Source organism: Muscardinus avellanarius (genome assembly GCF_963383645.1).
Source record: "Muscardinus avellanarius genome assembly, chromosome: 1".
Lineage (NCBI taxonomy): Eukaryota > Metazoa > Chordata > Mammalia > Rodentia > Gliridae > Muscardinus > Muscardinus avellanarius.
In genome coordinates, this window is record NC_137786.1 from 36,955,754 (window position 1) to 36,983,683 (window position 27,930).

Below are 27,930 nucleotides of genomic sequence, written 5' to 3' on the forward strand. Positions count from 1 at the left end.
GTGCTCTATTTGTTCAAAGTATCACTATTATCTGAAGAATTAGTCAATCCAGGAGCTGTTTATTGAGAGCGACTGTGCATCAAGCACCATTGAACTCCATGTGCTTTAATATGTGTGTGTGTATTATATGTGCATTATAGTTACACATCATACTGAGATAGAGTGACAGGAATATACGGCACACATCTGGTGTGTTTCCCTCCCGACCCCACCCTAGTCTCTCCCCTTCCCTGTACGTGTCATTGTGACTGGCACCGGTAAGTCCACATAAGTATATAGCATTATTTCAACTGCTACCTTCTTTACCTCTCTATCCCACCTCCTCCATCTCCTAAATCTTCTCCATATATTCAATGGTCTTATGAGACCAAGCTCCTACCCCTAGGCATCTCCTCTCCTTTTAGAAGAAGGATATAGCGTCAACAGGGCAGTGAGATAATGCCTCTCTGAAATTGAAAGCCAGAGGGAAATGAGGGTGTGAATCTTGCAGATATCTGGGGGAAAGTACCGAGAAACAGAGCCTAGCAAACACAAAGGCCCTGAGGTCTGAGGACAATGCCTAGAATGTTCTAGAAACTCTCAGACAGGAACTCGGTGGGTGAGAGGAAGAATGATAACAGATGGAGCAGAGAGTATGGGGAGTAGAATCAAACCTGGTAAGCCTCAGAGACAATGGGGAAGTCTTTGGCCTTTAATCTAAATGAGATAGGAAACCATGGAGGGTTATTGACCCGAGGAAAAAGTAACATGGTCCCCTTTACCTTGTAAAACATCTAGCCACTGTGTGAAGAGCAGACTCTGTGTACAGATGAGCATACATATATATTTCCTGCCTAACCTTTCTCCCCCTTTGCTTTCTGGTAATGAGAACACAACTGTTATCTCTCAACACATACTGTCCTCCTTATCACATATGGTCCCATGTCCATTCCTTACCCCCTGCGAGTCCTTGTCAAACTCTGACTCATCTTAGATCTCCCTGGAAACGCTCCACATGCCCAATGGGAAGCTCATTGTCGGTTCCCTACAATGGGACTGGGTGATGGACTGCACGTTCTGTTTTACACTCTTCTTTCCTGATGTTAATTTTTCATTTCTATGACTCCTCAGGAGGCCCTGATCTGCCTGAAGGACTGACTATACTGCTCCTTTTTTTTTTTTTTTAGTGGTACTGGGGTTCCTGGAAGCCCTTCTACCTCTGGGCTACACTCCCAGACCTATTTTTTTTTTATGTTTTTGAAACAGGGTCTCTTATGCCAGCGCGGCTGGCTTCGAACCTGCACGATCCTCCTGTCTCCGCCTCCCAAGCATGGGGATTACAAGCGTGCGCCACCACGCCCGGCCTTATACTGCTCCATTTTTAAATTTCCTCAGACCCTGTAATATTGCTGGGCACATAGAAGGCCCTCAATAAATATTTGATCCTTGCACACACAAGTACATTAACACTTACAAATAAGGTAATCCTACCAAACTTCAAGATAAAGCCCCCTAAAATATTTGCTAACTCACTTGTGATGTTTAGAGGATGGAAGGCTCTGAGAGAACAAATCCATAAAGTGTTGATTCATTTATCTGATTCAGGAGGGGTAGGAATAAGCTAGGCAAAGGGGCAAGGAACAGAACCATCAAGAACAAAACCAGCGGGATGCACTGTGCAGATTCTCGAGCCAAAGTATTGGAGGCAAGGGTGAGGTTGGGAGCTGGGTATCCAACCATAAAGGAGGATGGGCTAAGGTGAACTAAGCACTGTTGACCGTATTAAAGAATTGTAAACAGGAACAATGCACCCCGACTTTGGTTTTAGATTGGTCACTCCAGCAGAGGTGTGCATGATTGCCAGGAAGATGAATTCAGCAGTCAAGGGACCCTTGGGACATTACAACAGTGGTGGGCACAGATGAAAAAAGGGATAGAACAGGAGAAATACAAAGGAGGGAGCAGACGGCAGGGATATAACCGATGCAGTGTATGTTGTGATTGGTATAGGTGGGGTAGAGGGCAAAAGGCACCATGGGTGTCTTCAGACAGGGGCTGGGAGATTATCACTTCTCTGGTGTGAAAAAAAGGAGGAGGTACATATTTAGGTGAAAAGATAAGGATTTCACATATGGCTGTGCTGCAGTTGGGGTGGCTCTGGAACAACCAGGTAGATCCATCTGGTAGGGAGTTAGAAATGCAGTTCTACAACTCATCAGTGAATTCTAGTGTGCGGGGGGGAAAGGGTCAAGGAGCCACTGAGTAAAAAATAATAGTGGTCTTGAAAGAACAGATGGCATTTAAGAAAGCTGCACAGGGTAAGAAGAGCAGAGGGCCACGGGTGGAGTCACGGGAGTCAGGGAAGGACCCCTTACTGGAGAAGATGGGCATCCATGATGCAAGCTGGTAGGGAGCTCTGTATCCCTCGGCATATGGCTTACAACTGGGGCCCAAGACTGCATTTAAGGCCCTTTTCAAATGGACAGAATAGGGACAAAGGAAGCTTAATGCAACTGGCTTTGCCTTCAATCTAAGGACATGACTCAGAAATTCAAGACATTGAAAATGTTAAGATACCACTGAAACAAACTTGGTGACAAGGCTGTATCAACATGCTGGTGAGGCTGGGAAATGTATTCTGTCACTGGGCTCCTATGTGCTCAGACAAAACTGAGAAGATTCTAATACAAAATGGAAGAGAGAGCCAGGTGTAGTGGCACACACTTATAATCCCAGCATTTGGGAGGCTGAGACAGGAGTATCATGAGTTCAAGGTCAACCTTAGCAACTTAGTGAGGCCCATTGCAACTTCCTGAGACCCTGTTTCAAAATTTAAAAAAAAAAAAAAAGGGCTGGGGATGTAGCTGGGGAAGGCTCCCGGTTTCAATCCCCACTACCACAAAAAAAAAAAAAAGAAAGAAAGTGAAAAAGAGATGAGTTCTAGGAGTACACTTATATATTCTCAGATTATTTTCTCATAAGTACTTTATTGGTATCTGTCTTGCCAAAGCAAGGACAGTTTTTGCCAGGGAAAGAAACATAAAGAAGTAATTCTAACACCTGAAGCTTCCCTATAGGGACAGATCCAGGTTGGACGCAGGTGCAGAGGCAGCTCTGTAAAGAGGGGAGGTCACAGTATGATGAGCACAGGTAGGACCAGACCCAGCCGAGCTGCCAGCTCTGCTGCTCACCTGGACACAGTGCTTATCTGCTCATGTCCTGAGGCTAAGCCTGTGCAACCCAAGCCCCTCCGCCTGGTGGTGACCGACATCGCCACTCCTTCCCTCCCTTCCTCTTCTTCCCAGATTAAGAGGGTAGAGGATAGGATATGCAGGGAAATTAAAAGAAGAAAGGTGGCAGATTTTTAAAAAGGAGAAAGAAAAAGAAAAAAAGAAAGGAAGAAAAGACCTGCCTTCTTCACTCTTTTGCCTAGAACTTGATGTCTGAGCCTCAATGACAGCCATATTACAGCGCCAGTCACTTGTGCCTATCTACATCCCAAAGGTCGTCTGAAAGCAGGAGTTGCTTGAGGGCAACACCAGTAAGTAGTCAGGTTGTTTTGTTTTGTTTTGGGGCCTGGGGATTGAACTAAGGAACATTCTATCTCCCAGCTACACCTCCAATATTTTTTATTTCTTATTTTGAAATAGGGTCTCACTAAGTTGCCCGTGTTAGCCTCAAACCTGCAACTTTCCTGAGTACTAGGATTGCAGGTATATACCACCATACCTGGCTCAGGTTTTGAGTTTCAAAAGCGGATGGCCCCTAACTTAAAGAAAAGTGCTGGTTTCAAAGGTTTGCAAGAAAACACTTTCCTTTTTATGATTAGAAGAATAACCAAAAAAAGCGTGTTTTTAAAGGTCAGGCAACACTACGTTCATGAATAGACTTTACTTGTAATCCTGTAGATGCAGAAAAGGACAGAAAAGACAGGCACCTGAAAACCAAGTGAGCAGGTTCGCCTGCTTATGGGGTGGGGAGCAGTCCAAGAATACGAAATTGTGTTTCTTTTCTCAGGGTTTAAGCTTTCACTACAAACCTCTCACTCCCATGTCATACAAAACTCTAGGGCTTGATGCCCTGGGCTGTTCACTTGATCATAAGGCTGCAGCAGTTACCCGGCATGTCCGGTTGGTAACAAAAGGTCACTAAGCGGAGAGGTTGGCACAGGTGAGGAGCCTCTGCTCTGTATCTCCTTTCCAGGACTTACTAAGAAAGACGTGGGAGGTCCCCACGTTGCCTTGAGCTCGACCAGCTGCAATGAGTCCAGGTGGACAATACCAAATAGCAACCACATATTAGGATGTGTAAAATAAAAGGAAGGTGGTGAGAAGAGACTCTCTATTGGCTAGTTTTCAAGGTTATCTAATTGTTAAGTGTGCCACAAACCATTTCACTGCTTTTAGTCATAAGTACATCTTTATTGGTTTGCAAATGAAGGTTTCTATGGAAAAATACCAAATCCCAAGTCTAGTCTAAAACTCAAGTGCTAATTTCTCCACTCAGAGAAGAAAAAAGAAAAAAAATAGGTTAAAATATGATCTTGCTTCTTTGGAAAGTTTAGTAAGCGATTTCGAGTCAGAAGTACAAGGTAAATAAGATACCATTTATTTTTCTCTATCAGAAATTCCAGTTGAGAAGAGAGAAAAGACTACGTGGAAGAAGAGAGAGAAAAAGGGAGAATATGAATTTGCTAAATACAGGCTTAATGTTTTGAAAACGAATGCACAAAAACACTCCAAAGTAATTCAGACTTTGGAGCCTATGCATCAACATTTAACATAACAACAAAAGCAGAGTTGGAAAGAGTTGTCTCCAAACAGACATTATGTTCCAGAAAAGATTTAAATTTGATTTGCAAGCTTGGCATCCTTTTGCCTGTGAAATGAAGTATTTTGGATGGCTTTGCAAGACATGGCACAGAAGTCACCTGTGTCGGCCCCGTTTCTGTCGTTCCGCATCCCTGCACCGCTGCTTGCTTCCCACTGTTTACTAACAATTTATGATAATGCATCCTCATTGCAGCTTTCACAACAAAGCCATTTCAAAGCACACATGGCTCTGCAACAGAGCTCCCCCAACGGAACCGGGTAAAGTGTGACTCTTTCTGTTCCACACTCTTACCCAACTCGGCATCACTAAATAAAAACAGGGCACATACACTCGAATCGGCAGGGCTTGAGGTGAGACCAGTGGATTTTACAACTGAGAAGGATAAGAAAGAGACAAGAATGACCTAGGGTTATAAAAAGTGAAGACGGTTTCACTTAGTACCAACTATTCAGGTCAACAGATTCAGATCAGGAAAATGATTTAACGCTTAAGACACTGATCTGAGAGCAACGAAGAAGAGTTACAGTGAGAGCTTCATGGTTTGAAGAGTAGGTTTTGGAGACCGGATACCCAGGTCTAATCTCAATTCTAATCTAATACCCAGGTCTAATCACAGGACTAATATCAATACCCAGGTCTAACCATAGGACTTCAGGCAAGTGGCTTAACCTCTCTAAGGCTGTTTCTGGAACCACTGAGTTCAGGAGTTTGCACCACACACATACACATGTGTGCAAACATGCAAGCATGCAGCATAACATGCTTAGTGACTGCTAATACACAGTGAATGCTCAACAGATAGTAGCCGTGATGATTGTCAGATGAAAGAGGAAAAGGAAAAAGAAGACCGAACATGAGCTTCCATAAGATCAGTGATTTTTTTGCCCAGTTTCAGTCACTACCACATCCCAGCAGTGCCTTGCACTTAATAGGCACTCGATAGTTGATGATTTGTCAAAATAAAAGTATGAGACTTTTCAGAAAGAGGGATCTTGCTATCACCCTGTCTATCATTTTTAACACCATGACAATCTTGTAGCCTTGGAAAGAGGCCCTATTGTCCATCTGAAAATAACTGCTGTTAAACCTCACATTTTGTTGTGCTTTTCATTTTGCACCCAGTGAGAAACTATAATCATCTTAAAAATGGAATCAATACATCCACCCAACATTTTTTCACTGCCTTTTGAGATATTAAAGCTTTCACTTTTAATGTGAATGTAAAACAAACATTTGAAGAACACCCTGATATTTGGCTTCACTCAAAGTTAAACAACCATTTAGCCAAATAGTAATAAATAACTACCTTTTATTGTCATCTTTCTCTCTCAAATATAAATGCTATCACCTTGGATGAGCCAAGAAAAACAATAAAAACCTCAGTCGGGTGACCTTCTACACCAGTTTTTAGTGTACTGTGGATTTCCAAGAGCAGTATTAGGAGAGTAGAGAACATGTTTTACCTTTGCAGAATGCTCCATTGTGACCACAACTTTAGTTTTGGCACTAGACACTAAATCCATAGCGCCCCCCATTCCTTTCACCATCTTCCCCTGCAAAACAGGAACAGAAAATAAGTACCTCTGCATCTTTCACTTCCATCCTATGTGGGAGAACAAATTTAATCACAAGAAAAAGGCATTGCAATAATTAACAAAAAACTTATTATTGAGCCTCTTTGCTTAGTACATGCAACTTCACCATCTAATATATCATTGTTCCATTATTCTGTAGCCAAAGGTCAAAGCTCAGGATAAATATTATGATGTCACTTTCATTAAGTGTGGCTAACATGACTATTCATGATCTATTTAGCAATAAAAGAACCTGTGAATAAAAAAATTTTAAGAAACAGAATTTCAGCAAAAATATCAGACTGAAATCCTAATGCTTCTGACATGTACTTCTTTCTTTTTAAACACATATTTGATGCCACTAAGTTCTTCAATTACAGATACTTTTTAAAGCGCTCTTGGGTTTCCTCCAGATTAAAATGATATTAGTAGTAGGCTGGGACACTAATGTTGTTTCTCTAGTGATGATTAATATGAAAGGTGGATATGCCTTTCTAACACTTGTCATTTATCTTGCTCTGGAAAAATAAAATAAAACAAAATGAAAAAAATATTCCTGTCAAGCAAGAACAGAAAACAGAGCCTGAGTCCAGGATCCTTTTGCCATTACGATTCTATTTTGGTTCATCTGTCCATCTCCTCACTCATCATACATTTATCAACCAACTCCTCTGTGCCACACACTATGAAACATCCTCACCGTCTATTCTGTCTCCTGGATCCCTTGCAATTTTATTTTTTTAACTAAGTCCTCTCCCTGATTTGACAGTAAGCAGAGGGTTCTCAGTCCCTTTCCCCTAATTTCAGAAGTCGAAAGAGAAAATTAGGAAAGGCACCAATCAATACCTGGCTCTAAAACAGGGTCTCGAATTCTATGATGCCAGCGACACACAGTTTGACCATGAATTAGACAAGTGGTACAAAGGAAGGAAGCAACTGGTCACGGCGCTGGTTTTGAGCCTGCCCTTGAATGAAATGGCTGCAATTGGCAATGGTGAGGTTGGGGGCCAGGTGAGAAGGTTGAAGTGAAGCAGAATATCTGTGTGATAATACATCATATAAGCAATTCTTCATTCTTCTATGAGCAATGCCTTCATTCTTTATCAGCTGCAATTTTATTAAACAAGGCACTGGGAGACAATATTTGACGGTACAAAATATGGGTAAGTCAGAGATGGAAGCAATGATTATCTATCATAAACTCCAATGCTGAAGGGTGGGATTCTTTAGAGCACTGGAAGACCCTAAAGCCTCAGCTTCCAGTGTCCTTGCACAGAAAGGGGGTCCTCCAAGAAAGGGGGTCCAGAATGAAGCAGCAGCCATAGAAAACCAAAAAGCAAGCGAATGTGCTAAACATTCCTTGAATTAAACAAAGCAAGGAAAAACAACAGAAATTCTTTGATTTAGAATATACCACAGGCAAATTTTGTTGCCAAGGACCCAATGATTACATTGATAAAATTTAAGTTAGCTTCTTAACAGGAAGCTTAGGTTAATCTGAGGTATAAATTTTAAATCACTGTCAATTAGTAAAAAATATTTGCAGAGTGCCTACTGGGTACACAACATTGTGTTGGTACTATAAGGCATGACAAGACAGGCAGAAGAACCATCTTTATTTCTGTTAAAAAGAACACTTTTGCTTAACTCAATGTAAATGAATAGCTTTCATCACTCAAAAAGATTGAAATGGCTTGCTATTTCATCTCCAAAACATATGCTATAAATATCAAAGCACCACTGTGATATGTAAACTAAATATTTGTTTCTTAGAGTGCAGAATGTACAAGATTAGGTACAAAACCACTACACCCCAAACCTTTATTTATTTATTTTTATTCTGAAACAGAATCTTCCTAAATTGCTGGGATCCTCTTGTCTCAGCCTACCAAGTACTGAGATCACAGCCCTGCATCACTATACCCAGCTACCTGAGATCTATTTTGTTAACCCACTAGGTGACATTGACACACAAAAGTCTTCCTGAATTTGAGTTCATTATTTATAAACCAAAAATAGAATATCTGTCTTATCACACAGTGGTGATAAGACATAAGAAAATGTATGGAAAAGTGAATTGTAAATAGTTCACCAATGTATTTACTTGCCTACTGATTCAGTCAATTTGAATTACCAAGTCTCTAGCATAAGCCTGAGAGTTCAACAAAATGGGGTTCTTTTCTTTGACAAGCTAATTTTCAGGGAAAAAGAAAATACCCATGAATAATAAAAAAAAGACTTGGACCAAACCTCATCCCCAAGGCAGAACTAAGTGTCTTCCCCCACCCCCCACTTATTCAACATGTCTTTATTTAGCTCCAACTAAAAGCCAGGTGTTAGAAATGCAAAGACAAAATAAAGCAAAACCCTGACTCATGGTCTAGTTAACCAGTTGGGTATAGGAGGCTCAGTCTTGGAATGGAACCGGGCTGGATAGAGGCTCACGTGAGAGTCATCAGACCCGAGAGACTTCTGAAGAAAGCTCTAGCCCAGCAGTCTGAGGCTGCGTCTGGTATTCCAGCCCAGCCTGGGAGCAAATGTGATCACCACCCCACTTTTTTTGCCTCCTGCCCGGGTAACTCATCATTTTGATGTAGCCTCTTGCCTTGGCACTTCCTCACCTCCTACCCGAATGTTTCCCTCCTGACACATCTGCCCCCACATCTCCAGGCTCATCTCTCAACACTTTTACCTTAAACTTTTCTCACACATCACAATGCTTCCTACCTGTAAACTCCCCTCCGCCTGGAAGCCTCTTCTCTCCCAGTAACTATAACAATTCCTATTTCTTTTTTTTTTCTTTCTTTTAGGGTCTTTCAGTTCGTGTATTTTTTAAAATTTTTTATTAGTGCATTAGTCTCACATCATAATGTAGATCATGTTGACAATGGCATACATTCATACAGTACCTGGTGCCCCTCCCCACCTCCCCATTTCCCTCCCTTCCAATCCCAAATGTCTAGGTTGACAATGTTATATTCATATGTATACACATAGTCGAAGGTCTTTTCCCTGTGCCCTTGTGCATAATTCTATCGCAGTGAATTTCAACTTTCCCTTCCATACCTGACTCCACTCTTTCTTCTCTCCCTCCTGCTTTCCCCTTTATCTTTCCATGCTAAGTATCTGGATGCATGAATGGATAAATGGACACACTGGTGTGTTCCAGTTCTACAGAACCCTGAGGATAGATGCAACTCTTAGCTGTGCCTAGGGAGGCAGGGACAGAAAGAAGACGCTCAGGTCAGCAACCTAGTTTTATCAGATGGGAAGAGTAAGGCTGTGAAACAGAAGAAGAGTATCTCCAAATACAAAGCAGGTAAATGTTCTGACAGCGAAAGCTTCAAATACTCAGTTGTCCTACTCTTTAGCGTGTTCATTGTATTGGAAAAAGAAAACAAAATGTCTCCACGCATTTCAATTCCCAAAGGTTTTTGAAACAGAGTCATTTACTAAAGGAAGGCATTCTATCTAAACTGGCAGGGGAAAAGAAAATCCCACAGTGTTAGATAAGGCATACTCATCATTATCCTTCAAATCCAGCTTATCAGGGATTCTTTTGGGACCCGACTACTTGCATTTCCCAGCTCTCTACTGCAGTTAGAGGTGACCATGTGTCCAAGTTCCCCAACAATGAAAGAAAGTGAGATGATATTTATGATTTCCAGGCTCTGGTCCATAAAAAAACAATCCTTCAAAGCTCTTTTCTCTCCCCTTCTGAAACCTGGACAAGGACATCCTAGGTGACTCTGGAATAAACGTACTGGGTGCTAAGGTAGTAAATTGAAAGGCTTATTTGTTATAGCAGCTAGTGTAACTAATGCAGTGATATGGTGACCAAATGAGTTAAATAGACAAGGAGAATATAGTGTGAGACTAGAGCTGTTATCATGGCAGAGCAGAGCAGAGTGGGGAACATCAGCAAAGCTCTCAGGAAACGATTGCTCCCCTTGAGGGAGATGACTGCCAGATACAGTGCTAGGCACTGTAATTCACCTCTCTATCCAGGGACACCACATAACATTTACAGAGACAGAACACACTTGCGCAGTAAATGAATGAGTGGATGACTGAGTGAGTGTAAGAGATTTTAAGAAAAGAGATGGCACTACAAGTTAAGGGAACAGGTGAAAAGAGATTCAGACCCCACCTTTTCTCATTTTCCTCCCCCAAGTTCAACAGCCTATTTAACATATGAAACAAGAAGATGATAAAACATGGAGATTGAAGAGCTAAAAATACACCTTTAAATAAAGCAAGAGAGGGGAAGTGATACTTGGAGATAAATAGGCCTGTGATGAGGAAGTGCTCTGGGCATGATTGCAGCTCCAGGCCTTGGTGACACCAAGTGTGGCTTTCTTTAAAATCTCATTAGCAAATACCCACTTCTTGAATGGTTCAACTTTAGTTCGAAATGTACTCTGGCCTGCATAATGGGGAGATGATTGCTAGAGCTCAGCTCAAAGCCAACTCATCTTTTTGCAGTTCAGGATTGACCCTGATATCAAGTATGAAAAGAATAACTGAAATAAAATTAACTAGAAATGTGGTGTACTCCATTATGATTGTCATGCAACTCTCTGGTTAAGATTGTCTTCGATTCACAAATGATTACTCAGGATCTATGATACACCAGGTGCCAAGAAAGGAATTACAACTAAAAGAGAAAGACAATGTTCTTTGCCTTTTCTAGAAAACAGCTTTAAGTTAAAAATCAACATTTCACCTTTAACCTACTTGGATCCTATTTACAAATGCTGTAGTTTTTCTTTTTTCAGTACTGGGGATGGAACCCAGGGGCATTCTACCTCTGAGCTACACCCCCAGCCCTATTTTTATTCTTTATTTTGAAACAGAGTTTCTCTGAGTTGCAAAGGGCCTCACTAAGTAGCTGAGGCTATATGCATACCACAATCCTCTCTCAGCCCCACAAATGCACGCCCAGCAAATGCTGTGATTTTTAAAGAACTGTAAAACTATTAAGGCATTGACAGGAAAAGCCTCAGTGCAATAAAATACAAGTAATAAATTACACCCCTCAAGAGATACTTGCACAAGTTCTAAAGTTTAGTGATATTTTAAAAATTTCACAAAGTGGTAAAATGCATGCATTTGTACAGTACTGTGAAATGTTATCTAAAATACAAAAAAAAAAAAAAAAACCATGGCAAATGACTCTGGCCACCACTGTGTCCACTAGGACATACAGAATGAAGGCCCGGCTTCAGATGTGTTACCTCTCAATATTCTTGCCTTGAGTGAGAACAATTTATAATATATAGAAATAATTTTAAAGCATTTTAAAGTAATGCTTTGAGCCACAATAGAAAATGTGAATCTATTGGGAGTAAAAAAGAAGGTGGCTTGGAGTGATTTATTAATAAAACTGGGACTTGTTGTTCAATATTAAACACTAGAACATTAAGTGCCTACACCTCAATCCAAATATAAGCCTCTTTATTTCTGTCTTCCCCATTATTAAAAAAAAATGCTCTCGGATAGAACCGTTCCTCTTAACATGCTCCTAGCTAAAGAGTAGGAGAGAGGCAAACTGAGAAGAATAATGATAACATTTGTTTAAACACAAAGAACAGGTTGTAACTCTTCTTTAGGGAAAATAAAAGAATCACAATGTGCCTTATCTTTGCAAAGTTGTAACAAAGTTATACCAGAATATTGTTTTTGTTATACTTTGTTTTTAAAACAAAGTGATATTTCCTAGAGTAACTATTGATCATATAAGTCAACTATTAAGAAACAGGTGATTTTATTTCCTATACTTAGGTAGTAAGCAAAATTGCTTATAATAAATATCAGATATACATCATAATATGAACTAAAAATCAACAGAATTTCATAAGCTCAGCCTTTCATTTTTATAAGCTCTCTTGTTTCTGGTCTTTCAGGGACCTGTCTCATTAGTTATCCTCTTGACTCATTTCTCTCTCCTTTCTGCTTATTTCACAGGGAGCTGGAACTTGGTTTCTTCCTGGACTGTGCCCTTAAAATGAAAACCACAATCAGTGTTATTAGTCAGCTCTTTGTCTCTGTGATCAAAATACTCGACAAGAGCAACTTAGAAGAGGAAAGGTTTATTTGGCTCATGGTTTCTGAGGTTCAGTCCATGGTTGACTGGCTCCAAGTTAGAAACATCAAGGTGGCAAAGCATGATGGAGGGCAGAGAGTACTCATGGCAGCCAGGATGCTGCGTGACAGGAAGGAAGGGACCGGGGACAGATATAGTCCTCAAGTGCCCCCCACCACCGTGACCTACCTACCTACCTTTACGAGCCGCACCCCGCCTACCTAAATAATTAGGGGCTGGCTCTTGGTTACTCTGGCAGCCTCCTTGCAAATCCCTACTTTAGAATTGACTGTATTGCCTTAATGAAAATCAGGACTAATGATCCACTGACAGGTAGTAGCACAGACTTAAAAGGTGTTTACAAAAGATGTTTGCAATTTAAATTCTTCCTTACCAGGGAACCTAGTCTCCTCTCTAGCTATCCGCCCTACCACCCAGCAATTTTAAACACGTGAGGAGCCGGGCATGGTGGCTCACACTTGTAATCCCGCAGCCTGGGAGGCTGAGACAGGAGGATCGCTCAGGTTTGAAGCCAGCCTCAGCTGGCTTAAGAGACCCTGTTTCCAAATAAATTGAAAATAGGTCTGGGAGTGTAGCCCAGAAGTAGAAGGCCTCTGCTTTCCATCCCCAGTACCACAAAAACAAAACAAAACAAACAAACAAAAAACACTTGAGGGGTCCTCTAAGACCTTACTTCCTGGAACTGACTGAAAAATTAACAATGTAAATTATAAAGTTGTAATGCTGTCAATTTTATTTCAAAGAGTCACAAAAAGTAAAATCCATTTTCTCTACAAGGGCAAGGGAGTAAATTCTACTAAATCAAAATAATTATAATAAAACCATTATTAATAAAAAATATGTTGGTGGTTTTACATATATATATATATATATATATATATATATATATATGATTACTTGATATGCATATATATGTCCTAGTGTCAGGAAGAATATTTAAAAGTAAAAATTTATACAAAAACTCTACCAGGCCGGCCGGGCATGGTGGTGCACGCTTGTAATCCCCGCGCTTGGGAGGTGGAGACAGAAGGATCACGCTGGTTCGGAGCCAGCCTCTCTGGCTTAAGAGACTCTGTTTCCAAATAAAAAAATATAAAATAGGTCTGGGAGTGTAGCCCAGAGGTAGAAGGGCTTCCAGGAACCCCAATACCACCAAAAAAAAAAACCTCTACCAGTTTATATCAGAAACCATATGTACCAAAACCATATCAAATTTCTTTAAAATATAATTTATTGAACCTGAGCTCAAAGAAACAAAGATCCTAGTGTAAATGAAACTCATTTTCTTACCATGATCAAAATCTTCATTCATTCATTTCATAAAATAATCCATACTAACCACTTATGCAAGTTAGACAATGGCCAAAGTGTTAGGGTTCGATTCCTAAAAAAAATTAATTAATGTCAAGTAAAAAAAAATAAGTTCTGTTCTTGACTATTAAGAGTGTCCCCTTTTATAAAAATGTAAATGCCACTCTAAAGGCTGTCTACCATGGGTTACTTACGAAGCCTCCTCACTCCAAGTTAAAAAAATACTGATACATATAAAATTGATTATTATTAATTATTTAAAGGCCATTTGATCCACCTTTGTCCAGGAAATTAGTGAACACTTAAGTGAATAGTTAGAACTATGAAACCAATGTACTATTTTTATGTACTATTGATGGTGTGTGTCTATACAGAGCCTAAGGAGATTCAGCCTGAGCGGCCTACGGCCTAAGGCAAAACTTTAAGTAAAGTGATTCAGCAAAAAATGGGCAAAGATGGCGCCTGGGGGAAGCTAGGAAGGCGTGGTTTCCCCATTCATTATGGGTGGGGAGACAGAGCGGTTTTTCCCTTTCTACCTTTAAAGGAGCTTTCCGCACACATGAATGGCTCATGTACTGGCCTGGGATTGGCTGTAAACTACATGCTAGTGATCTTTATCCCGGATAGGCTAGGCTATTTCTCATGGAAATTCCCCTCGTGGCTTGGTACTATATAAAGGATGGCTTGGAGGGAGATAAAGGAGATCTCGCTTGACTTGACTCCCGGCTCGTGGGTTTGTGTTCGAGTCGTAGGTACTCATCATCTCGTCAAGCCCCGTCAGCTGTCGGGCTGCATTCCCGACATACTATTTTTTCCTAAAGTACAAAGTATAACCAAGTACTTTGTTGTCCTTGTCATTGTTGTTATACATACAGTGGGCTGCATAGGTTAGCTTCTTTGTTACAAGCTCTCTGATCTATTTGCTGGATTAATAAAATGGACAGCAGAAGAGAACCTGTGTCACTTCTGTTCTGAAGCTGTAGTTTTCAGCTTTCATAGAGTCTACTCATAATGCTGCAGAGGTAAGAACAAACATCAAACAGACTGGTTGTGTTCACCGTGTTTTCTCAGGCCTCCTAAAAAACCACATCAAAGGGAAGAGCTTGAGCAAGTGTTTCAGGATAGATATAAGGGGATTTGTTTTAATTTAGAATGATTATTACACTATAAATAAGCTATTTAATTAAATTTATTAAACACAACAAAGCACTGGGGCTTCCTATCCTACATATTATAGAGAAACAAAATAATTACTATATTCAAAAGCCCCAAGGACTAGTTATCTTTTCCTTCCATTGGGTCACTGAAAGAAATGTATTAGAATCATATGCAATTGCCCACATATGACCAAGTATGACCTACAGACACAGGAGTCCCATATACTTGGTTCAACCCAATGTTCTAATGAAAGAGGCGGGAAGTGTGGTGGTCCTAAATGACCTCATTACTAACACAATATTTTTTAAAGGCTTATGTTATTTTTAGGAGGTCCCTGGATAATCATTTAAAAATGACAGCCAAAATACAAATGGAAAGGTAACAATTAATCATTTCTGTGTCTGCATGCACTGAAACATATCAGTCCCCTCAACAACTCATGCACATGGAATATGAAATTATTACTATGTCTTTTACAATAAAAAAATAACCACTTAGAGAAATTTTCTAATTTCTCAATGGAGTAGGTTTCTTTTTTTTTTTTTAAGCGCATTGCAGTTATACATTATAGTGCACAGAACATACATATGCATGCTCTTGGGGTATTTTCCTCTATATTTCTGACTTCTCCGAGAGTGTGTGAGGTCTAGAAGCAGGGCACAAGCACCCTTGCTCCAGCACGTCCTCCCACTGTCTACAAAGCTCTAAAGAGTACAATTATGGAATGACTGTAATTACACTGCCATTTCTGACAGCTGGATGGGACTTTTACAGAAAGAGACAGGGTGACTGAAAGAACGCTATTAAGGAATACATCACAATCATCACCAATGTTTTTACCTACGGTAGTAAGGACCAAAAAATAATGCTGATGATGATTTAAAAATTAACAACAACAACAACAACAACAACAACAACAAAGATCCCACTAAGGGCAATTGTGATGGAGCTCTCTAAATACATACTAAATGTAGGTACCCTATTCTGCAAATTTAAGAGGATTGGGTTAAAGAACATAAAACCATTTTGATTCTACATTAAATTAATATTAACTATTCTACTTATACCTCTGATGCCCTCTGGATTCAGCTGATGACCCAGTTTAATGACTGCTAAGTACCTACCTGGCATTAACAGCTATGAACATTCATGGCAATTCCACACTTCTTTCAGTCACTGTGGGAGAGTCCTTTAATTTTTTCCTCATGTCAAAGTGTCTCTCTAAAACGGACCCAGTGCCTCTCATCCATAAAGGCAAATCTCACCTCTGGCTAGTGCGCAAGTCCCAATTTGAAGACTAGGAGAACCATGGGCTCCTAGGTAGCATTGTTCCACACAGACCTGCCAATGCAAGGTCTTACCACCCAGAGGGAAAGCTACATAATCTTTCTGAAAATGACCTATGGCTGAGAGCAACAGAGACAGCTAAAGAGCCACTACCACTGTAGGAGGGACCTGACTTCACAGGCAATGAAGAGTTAACCCTAACTTTTCCTTGGAAAGTCTTTTTTACTTAAAGGTAAAGATGGATCCCCCTCAATCCGGAGAGGTTTGAAGTGGGAACAAAAAACTTTTTTCAATGCCAAAACAGGTCAAAAGAACTACATTGAAAAATTTGCAAAGAAGTTGATTTTTTTGAAAAATACATACTAAGGAAATAGAATACTTATTTCTACTTTCTAATTGTTTCAAATTAATTGTGCTAGACCAACTCCTGAGGTAGAGGGGAATGATGGATTACCTCTAGAGAAAAGTAACAGAAAAACACATAAACTTTCTGGTGAAGATTTCAGTAATAGAGAAATCAAAATACTAAAAATAGGGAATAACCAAGAGAAAAACATAAGAAAATCCAAATTGAGAGATACCTTACAAAATGTCTGACCAGTATTCCTCAAAATTATCAGTCATTATGGCCCAGGAAAAAATAAGACAATGGAGATATAACACCTAAATGTAATATGGTAAACTTTGAATGAGATCCTAGAACAGAAAAAAGGTACTGGTCATAGAGTCCACAATAATACATTATACACATATTTTTGCTGTCAGAAGCATCAAATATAAGCACTTGAAGAGCTATTGTATGTATTTTGTAATTCTTCTGGGAAGATTTGTTCTTCTCTTACATTTATTGATTGATTCATTTATTTGTATTATGTTTTCATATATTTTTTATACTTCGAGCTATAATGAAGTACCACGTTGTTTATTGTTATGCCAGATTGTTCTACCTGTGGTCGTTGGGTTCATTTTTTCCAGTTAGCTCTTATAGCTTTTTAGCATACTTCGATTCTTTTTCCTTTTTGTTAGTACCTCCCTACTTTCTGGTTCTACAAGATGCTTATCTTACACACACAGACACACACCTGTAAACACTATGTTAACCAAGTGACTACATCAGGTGGACAGCCTATTCTCACTGGCTTGACATAAGAAGGGCACTTTTTACCTCTATAGTATCTTTTCCTTTTTAAAAAATTTAATTTAATTTTTATCCCATTTTTAATATATTATATTCTCACATCATAATGCATTTCATAGTGATATTGACACACACACACACACACACACACACAGCATTTGGTGGGCTTTCCCCCACCTCCCTCCTCAATCCCCCTCTGCCCCACACAAGATACTGAGATTGGCATTCGTATTCCCACACGTGTTCATAATGTCAATAGAAGTGATTCCTTCATCGATTCTCCCTCTCTCTCTCCCTAAACCATCTCCCTATCTCCACTGGGGTTTCTCCTCAATTATCGGAAACCCCTCGTGTATCCCAATGATTCCCTAGCTTCCTCATATGAGAGAAAACATATGACCCTTCACTTTCTGTGACTGGCTAATATCACTTCACATAAAGTTCTCCAGGTCCATCCATTTTTCTGCAAATGGCATAATTTTGTTCTTCTTTATGGCTGAGTAAAATTCCACTGCATGTAGATCACATAATTTTGAAATTCATTCATCTAGTTGGCTCCATAATTTGGCTATTGTGAATTGTGCTGCTATAAAGATGAATATGTATAAATTATTATAATATTCTGATTTTAAAATATTATATCCCTTTGGAAAGATAACTAGAAGCCGTATAACTGGATCATACGGTGCATCCATTCCCAATTTTCTGATTCATCTCCACACTGATCTCCACAGCAGCTGACAATTTGCAATCCCATCAACAGTGTAGGTTTCCTACTTCGCCACATCTTTAGCAGCATTTATTGTTGTTTGACTTCTTGATGATTGCCATTCCGAATAAGGTAACATGGAATCTCAGTGCAATTTTATTTTATTTTATTTTTTTTTTTGCAGGTCTGGGGATGGAACTCAGTGGCATTTAACCTCCAAGCTACACCCCCTGCCCTATTTTTTATTCTTTATTTTGAAACCAGGTCTCACTGAGTTGCAGAGGGCCTCACTAAGTAGCTGAGGCTGTCCGCGAACCACAATCCTCCAGGTCTCAGCCTCCCGAATGCTGGGATTACAAGCGTGCACCACCACGCCCGGCTTCAGTGCAATTTTGATTTGCATCTTCCTGATTGCTAATGATATTGAACATTGTTTCATGTATTTACTGGTCATTTGTATTTCTTCTTTTGTGAAGTATCTATTTAGTTCATCTACCCACTTCTTGCATTTTTTTCAGTATTAAGTCTTTTTAAAGTACTTGGTATATTCTAGACATTAGTCCTCTATCAGAGGAATACCTGGCAAAGATCTTCTCCCATTCCATAGGCTCTCTCTTTAGATTTCTGATGGTTTCCTTTGAGGAGCAGAAACTTTTTAGTCTAATGTAATCCCACTTATTATTCCCTGTTTTAATTTCTTGAGCCTTGGAGGTGTTATTGAGGAAGTTTCTAACTGTATTTATATGTTGGAATGTTGGACCTATGCCCTCCTCTAGTAACTTCAAATTCTCCGGTTTAATTTCTATGTCATTGTTCCATGTCAAGTTGATTCTTAAGCAAGGTAAGAAGCAGTGATTTAATTTCACTTTTCTACAAATGAATAACTAGTTTTCCCAACATTATTTGTTGAAAAAGCGATCTTTCCTCCAATGCATGTGTTTGAAACCATCGTAGAAAATCAATTGGCTATAAATGTGTAAATTTGTTTCTGTATTTTCTTCTGTTCCACTGGTTTTTATGTCTGTTTTGTGTCAAATATCATGCTGTTTTTATTACTATAACTCTGTAGTATAATTTGAAGTCAAGAATTGTGATGCCTCCTATATAGTTCTTATTGCTGAGAAATGCTTTCGCTACTCTGGATCTTTTGTTTGTCCCTATGCATTTTATGACTGATTTTTCTATGACTGTGAGAATGACACTGGTATTTTGATAGAAACTGCATTAACTCTGCAGATCACTTTTGATAGAATGTCCATTTTGATAATATTTATTCTGCTTATATAAGAGCAAGAGAGATCTTTCCATCTTCTGAGATCTTCAATTTCTTTCTTTAGTGTTTTATAATTTTTACTGCAGAGGTCTTTTATTTTCTAGGTTAGATTTATTTCTTGTTATTTTTATTTGTTTTGAGGTTATTGTGAATGGAATTGTCTTCTGAATTTCATTTCAGTAGAGTCATGGTTAGCATATAGAAAAGCTACTTGTTTTTTTAGATTGATTTTGTATCTTGCTACTTTATTGAATTTGTTAATCAACTCTAGAAATCTTTTGGTTGGGTCTTATAAATATAGAATCATGTCATCTGAAAATAGAGATAATTTCAGTTCTTCTTTTTCTATCTGAATTCCTTTGATATCCTTGTCTTGTCTTATTGCTCTGGTAAGAGTCTCAAGGACTATACTGAAAAGGAGTGGGGGGGGCATCCTTGTCTTGTTCCTAATTTTAAAAAATCCTGCAATTTTTCCCCATTCAATATGATATTGGTTTTGAATTTATTGTATATTGTCTTAATGATGTTGAGGTAAGTGCCTTCTATTTTTAATTCTGCATTGTTTTTAACATGAATGGGTGTTAGATTTTGTCAAATGCTTTTTAGATATCTATTGAGATGATTAAGTAATTTTTGTCCTTAGTTCTACTGATGTGGTAAATAGCATATATTGATTTGTGTATGTTGAACCAGCCTTGCATCCCTGGAATGAAACCAACTTGATCATGGTGCACAGTTTTCTTGATGTGTTGTTGAATGCATATTGCTATTATTTTGTTTAGAATTTTTGCATTTATATTAATTAAGGAAATTGGTCTGAGGGATCTTTATTCAGTTTTGGTGTTAAGGTGATACTGCCCTCATAGAAGGAGTTTGAAAACATTATATCTCTTTCAACTTCATGGAATAACTTTTGAAGTACTGGGTTTAATTCTGTAAAGGTTTTGTAGAATTCAGCTGGGAATCCATCTGAACCTGGCTTTTCTTTGATGACAGGCTTTTTACTGCTGTTTCTCTTTGCTTGTTATTGATCTGTTTAGGTTTTATATATTCCTCTGGCTCAATTTAGGTAGTTTGTATGTGTCTATAAGTCTGTTGATTTCTTCCATGCTATCCTGTTTATTGGCGTGTACATTTTCTAGAGTTTCTGATGATCCCCTCTATTTTCCCACTGTCTGTGGTGATGTCTCCTCTTTCATTTCTGATTTTAATAAGTTGTGTTGATTTTTCTCTTTCTTTTGGTTGGGCTGGCTAAGGGTTTTTCAATCTTAAAAAAAAACCAGCTTTTTGTTTTTGTTGATCTTTTGCATTTATCTATTTCATTGACTTTTGCTATGATTTTACTTATTTCCTGCCTTCTACTGGTTCAGGGATTATCTGTTCCTGCTTTTCAAGGTCTCTGAGTTGTGCCATTACATTATTTTTTAACTTTTACATAAAAACTTAAAGTTGTATATGCTACTATGTAATGTTATATTATTATGTGATAACATAATGATAATGTTTCAATACATGTACATATTTGATAATGTTTTAATCAAGTTAAACACATCTATGTCGTCAAACTTTTAACATTTTTATATGGTAAAAATTTTGAAATTTCTTTGTTCTAGCTTTTAGAAACATACAGGACACAATTTTATCTATAATCACTGTACTATGCAACAGCACACTAGAACTTCTTGCTCCCACCTAACTGTAGCTCAACCTTTACCCATCTCTAATAACCTCTGTTGTGCTCAAAATCTAAATTGACTCATGAGAGAAATCATCAGACAAACTCAGATTGGGGGACATTCCACAAGACATCCAGTCAGTAATTCTTAAGACAGTCAAAGTAATGTAGATCAAGAGAGGACTGAGAAACTGGCATGAACCAGGGAAGACTAGGAAAAACATAAGGTACATTTTGTGACCTTTGTTTTACCTTGTCTATTAAAAGATGTATAAAAATGTAATATGATACTCTGAATTTTACTTTTGAACAAAAATAATACACTACTGAAAAGCCTGATGAAATCCAGAGTCTTGGGGTTTTACTAATAGCAATGTTTCAATCTTTCTTGGTTTTGACAAATATATCATGGTAATATAAGATTGCAATAATAAGGGAAGTGGGGTGGGGGGGCAGATGAAAACTCTGTATTATCTCTGCAATTGTTTTGTGACTCTAGAATTAATCAAACACACACACACACACACACACACACACACACACACACACACACACACACACCAACTCAGTATGTGGCCTGTTCCTATAGCTTTTGTTTTTCTATCAATATAAAAAAAAAGAAAACAGAGATTAGTGCTGATTTCCCTCTGTCGGAGGCTTTCCTGATGATTCTTAAGCCTGTTGTTAAAAAGCTTCCAAAAACTAACTCTGAAAACAAGTAAATTTATGACAATAAAATGAATTTGTGCTTCTATTAGACTATGATCGATTTTCTAGTAGTAACTGAACTTTATTCCTTTGCAGAATGCAATATTTAGCAATAGAGACTGGCAACAGAAAGTCACAAGATAATCTCTGAATGAAGAATCAAAAGGATAATTTTTGTGGGCTTTTTGGTTTTGGTTTTTCCATTTATATTTCCAAAATAGAATAAATTTTACCATTCAAATAATTTTTTATTGGATCAGCCTATCCTGATGCTAGATAATTCACATTCCTGAGAAAGCTTTTTCTTTGGGGAAAAAAAAAACTACTGAAAATAACCCAATTTAAAAACAAACCACATCATGACTGGTTTGAAAAAATATGAATGTTGAAAAGACATTTGTTTATGGAAAATATGCTATATTTCTGTTACTGTTCTTATTCACTTTTCCTTTTAAGATCTACTTTAACCATATCTGTAGATGTTTTAATAAACTCAATCATACAAAGATAATTCTTTATTATGTAAATAGTACTTGCAGAGAGTAAGTATAGTAGTTTCCTTTATCAAAATTAAAGAACAAGAATATAAAGAAAAGCTAATTAATTTGCCAAAAGTTATAGAACAAGTCAGGAAAAAAATGGATGAAGTCTCATGTCCCGCTTCCAAAAAGAAAAAAAAAATAATTGAATCCCCATAGAAGATGCTTCCTATTTCAAAATATCCACTATGTTGAACCCATTGCATTATTTTTCCCTCAGATTGTTCCCAGTCTGATGGATGGTGACACTGATTTAGTCAGAGGCAGGTTGCAAGCCTAGAGATGTCCTATGCAGCTTCAGCTTGAAAAATTTCTAAAAATAAAGGCAGATCCTTAAAGAATAAAATTACAAAACTTTTCAATGTGCTTATAAGCAAATCATGCATTTTTCACCAACCTGAAAGGCATGATTTCATGAAATTAAATTTCCTAAATACTACATGGTTAAGAAAAGAAGTTAGATGCTGGATAGAAATATGTTAGCTTATAAAGCTTCTAAGTACCAGAGTAATAAGTCTGTTTCTCATAAAGTTCTGGCAATAAAAGAACAGACACAAGAAAAATGTTGCTTTTAAGGAAAGTTTTTTCTGGTTTATCTGTAGATTAAGTTTTCAGGTTCTGATTATTTAGATATGTCCTGCAGTGTATCTATAATCTAGCAATATGCAAAACAGGTAATGAGCAGCTAAAACATGTCAAAACTTGAGGCAAAGTAGATGAGGCGCCTGTGCCAGCTTTTCATGCAAACAGATTTGCTCTTTTTATGCACAACTGTGACAAAATTGGGGACCTAATATTATGTTCAAAACTATATTTAGAAATTGGTGCTTATATAGACAAAGTTAGATAACTACATATATGTACATAATTGTATTCTATAATAATTCCCTATAAATGATGTATTTTTACAAAAACTCCAATGACTTACTTGTACTATCAAGTGAATATACAGGTAATGTTGAATGTATTGGACACAACAAAGTTCAAAAACTTGTGCATTTTACTTAATTTTACTTAAGGAAAATTCCACTGTACTGGCTGAGGGAGAATAAGGCAGAAAGAAAGATAAATGTAAAAGCTAATGATTTTGTCCAATATTCTATTTAGAAAGTAAAGGTCTGGATAAGAGATAAGATGGGAAATAGAAAACTCTGTTCACTCTGTCCTGACTCAGATACTTTTCATATTCAATATGAACTTATCTGAAAAACTCTTGACTTTAAAGATGCATATCATCATATCATAGCTCCCCAAATGGAAGCCAACTGCTCTCCCTGGCCATTAATGACAGTAACTGTGATCTAAACCAGCTCTGTTAGCTGCAATTGTTACTGATACCCATCCTAGTAATAACAAGGTCCAGGGCTGCAAGTCCTTCTACCATGCCTCACACAGGCATTACACTGGTAAAGAATGTAAGTCAGCCAGGTTCAGCCAATGACCTGTTTCTGCAAAGAATTAAAACATTAAAGGCCTCACATATTCGGGGGGCGGGGGTGGTTATAATTTTAATTGTACTTCACAAGCTTCGACATAACATTCTTATTTTCACTAATTGATAAATAACTTGTCATTTTAATTTTGACCTCTTTTTTGATCCGAAGTCCCATGGGGAAAGAATGTGCGATAGATTACATGGGTTTCCTAACTTCTGACAAAGAGTAAAAATTACTTCTGAGCATAATTTGAATGATGAGACTTTCACCTTAGGGTTGACTTTTATAAGCTAACCCTACTCAAATAACTCCACATGTCAGTTTCTTTAGATTACCAGAGGTTCAATTATGAAACATGAGTTATTTCTAGGTTTCAAAAATGTTACCATCTTGAATTGTATACAAAAAATTTTGAAATTCTATCACTTCTCATCTACTGATATATCTCCTTCTTCCATCATCTTCTTTCTTCTTCTCCTTCTCCTTCTTCTTTTGGTGGTGGTACTAGGGATTAAGCCTTTCTACCTCTGAGCTACAATTCCAATCCTACCTTTTTAAACAGTCTCACAAAGTTGTAGAGGGCCTCACTAAGTTGCTGAGGCTGGCTGAGAATCTGTGATCCCCAGTCTCAGCCTCCCAAGTACTGGGATTACAGGCATTGATATTTCTAATGATTCAAATTTACCATTTTATCACTGCATCTTCAGAGCTATATAAATCCAGAGCTTGAAAGTTGAGGCTTTAGAATTGGGTTGAAAAAAGTTAAATATCTAAATGAATTCTCAAAATTCTTAAAATTAAGAAAGTACTCAATGGCTATATTTGCTCACATGTTTTTGAAGATTGTATTAAATAAGGAAAATAAACTAAGTGGCATGAGTATTAGAAAAAACTATTATTTTCAGAAAAATCATTATGTATAATATCTAAGAGAATTCTAAAAGAATTATTATACCTAATAAAATACCTTTTTTTTTTTTTTTTTTTGCAGGTTTGGGGATGGAACCCAGGGGCATTTGAACTCCGAGATACACCCCCTGCCCTATTTTTTTTTTTTTATTCTTTAATTTGAAACCAGGTCTCACTGAGTTGCAGAGGGCCTCACTAAGTAGCTGAGGCTATCCGCGAACCATGAGCCTCTGGCCTCAGCCTCCCGAATACTGGGATTACAAGCGTGCACCACCACGCCTGGCCCTATGATTGGAATATCTAGCTCAACATATTGACAAAACTTATAAAATAATGTTACAAATGTAATGAAGGACAGAAAAAGAGAGGGGAGGGAGGGAGGGAGGGAGGGGGAGAGGGAGAGAGAGAGAGAGAGAGAGAGAGAGAGAGAGAGAGAAACTGAATAGTAAAATATACCATGTTCCTGAACAAGGAGACTTAACTATTGCGAATCCCTTAGTATTGCCCAATGAACATATTTAATGTCAATACAGGTTTTTGCATCGACAGTATCATCTCTCATCCTTCTTCTCTCTTATTACCCCTATTACAGAAATGGTATTCCCTGTAAAGGGGAAGACCATACTGAGTTTTCTCAACACTCTGTATCCAATGTTAATGCAATATCTAGAAAAAAAAGAAGAAAATAACTCCTAATAAATTTTGTTGAGTAAAAGCTATCCATTCACCATGTTTAAAAATAAAGACCTGAGGTCGAGAACAGGTTAAGTGATTTCACAGAGACACAGAGCTGCTTCTCAGTGTACTTGAAAGAAAATAGGAAAGTTAGAAGGTTCTTTGTATTGGGATATTTTGTTTCAATAGTAAACTTTCCTCTTATAGTGGAAAAAGAACTCTACAAGACTGTGAGACAGGAGATGAGTTTCAGATTTAGCTTAGCTGGTTGCTAGTTGTGTGACCTGGGTCAAAGTGCTTCATTTCTCTGCACTTAGGTTTTCCATCAGTGAAGTTAGTGTGATATGTAGCTGAATGAAACTCAGAAATAATATCCTTAAATCCTTACTAACAATTGGGATAATAAAATAAGGTTTTTTTTAAGAAATAAGAAACTTTAATGAGAAAATCTGAAAGGAATCTTTCAGAGACATGCAAAATTTTTATAGATAGGCGAATATGAGGGATTTGCTTCAGAACAACCTGGAAAAGGAGAGCAATTGAGTAGGGGTGCAGACGAGATTGGCCATGAATAGGCAGCTGCTTAAGCTAGAGAGATATATCTTTTTCCTTTAATAGAACTTTTTTAAAAATGTTGATCTAGATGTTTTTCTAAACCAAAAGAAAAAGTAAGAAGATTTTACCAACTGGAAAGGCCAAATTCAGTGATTTAATAAAATTTACTCTTCAGGATTCATTAGCCTTCAGCTGCAGGGTCATGTTGTCACCAGCCCTCTGGTTTCATTCATGACTAAATCATTTCAGCAGCACTATTATTTGTCATATTACTAATAATGGGTTTCTAGGAGGCCTCATCTATCATTTTAATGTTTTTTTTCTCCTCCTTTTAAGTGGGCTGTTTAATGAGAAGGGGCTGCTACAGTCATACAAATGTGTCATTAGCCAAAGGGATATTACTGAAAACATCAAACTCACTCCTTGCTCACTCTCTCAATCTAGAGAAAGGAGAGAGAGACACACAGACAAATTGATTCAAATATTAATAAACTTCCAGTGTATGCAAAGAAGTCTGCCTTCTAACACAGGAGGAGATGGAGATTATTTGATCAACTTCTTACAGGAACTTCTGGGTGGGGTGCAGTGTGGCACCGTGGCTGGGAATCAATCTAATGTCCAACTTATAATTTGTTCAGTCTCTGGATTGAACCCCTCTGAGCGCCAGGGAATAACCAAAGTTCTTACTTAGAATTAAACAGTTGCTCCCAAACACAGCATATAAAACACAGTAAGGAGAGAAATATTTTTTTTCTTCCACAACAAAAACAGGCTCAGATGGCAATCAAAAGGCAAAAGCTCTTTTAGTTTGCTGACAGCTGAGATAAAGAAAAAGCTATTTCCCACTCTCAGGTCCCATTGCTTACCTAGGAGGTTGCATGTATAGGGGACTAGGCTGATAAGCTGTCTTGTTAACCACTGTGCTTTGGTTTCTTTCTGATAGTAACATTAGTCTCCTCTTAAATTTCGAGCTGACATTTATACCGTTGCAATTGCCTCATATTTCCATAATTATGTTTCAATGTTTCTCACTTAAATATAGCTGGAAGCTAATATTTAAAAAATTTCTAACGCTGGACGTGGTGGCACACGCTTGTAATACCCGCACTTGGGAGGCGGAGACAGCAGGATTGCGCAGGTTCAAAGCCAGCCTCACTGGCTTAAGAGATCCTGTTTCCAAATTTAAAAAAAATATCAAATATGTCTGGGAGTGTAGCCCAGAGGTAAAAGGGTTTCCAGGAACCCCAGTACCATACACACACAAAAAAATCCTAGTAGAGCCTTCCAAAGAACTTGACTGGTAAATTATAAAATATAAAAATGGGTAAATAAAATGGATAAAACACTTTGTAGAAAAAAATTTAGATTAATTATATGGGGAGGAAATGGAGACATTTGAATTTAGGTGAGAGCTTAAAGGAAATAGGATGCAGAAGACAAAACATAAAAATTCTGTCCTGACACTTTTCAAAAACCCTACCTGGAAAAAGCATCATATACAGTTTATACGTTCTTCAAACCCCATAGATTTTATCCAACACAAGGAAACAATACCACAATTGTTGCTAAAGTGTGCAGAAGTGCTATGCAGATATTTATGTTGCAGGTTATTCTGCTTATAAGGTATCAGTTCCCAGAAAACATCCTGTGGCAGAATTTAAGGCATATAAGAGCAAACTATCATGGTCACAAGTACTTTTCAGAAACTTATGTCATTAATATATGGCTGCCAGCCCCATGTCTATGGGTCTACATCATGAAGTCAACAAATTGCAGATCAAAAGTAATTGGAAAGCTGGGCATGGTGACACACACTTGTAATCCTTGTGCTTGGGAGGCTGAGAGGAGGATCACACAGGTTCAAAGCCAGCCTCAGCTGGCTTAAGATACCCTGTTTCCAAATAAAAAATGTATAATAGGTCTGGGAGTGTAGCTCAGAGGTGGAAGGCCCCTGGGTTCCATCCCCAGTACCACCACCAAAAAAAAAAAAAAAAAAAAAAGCAACTGGAAAAATGCACCTGTAGTGAACGTCTACAGACTTTTTATTGTCACCATTCCCTAAACA

General features: G+C 38.1%; 1 protein-coding gene across 1 annotated transcript in view; it reads right to left on the bottom strand.

Moving 5' to 3' along the window:
• Positions 1 to 27,930, bottom strand: part of OXCT1 (3-oxoacid CoA-transferase 1) — a gene marked incomplete at both ends in the record, with an annotated part of 153,483 nt that overhangs the window by 26,016 nt on the left and 99,537 nt on the right. Inside the window, one exon of the mRNA XM_080715878.1 lies at positions 6,276 to 6,365. Coding sequence (XP_080572004.1) covers positions 6,276 to 6,365 — 90 coding nt within the window. The remainder of the gene's footprint in view (positions 1 to 6,275; positions 6,366 to 27,930) is intronic.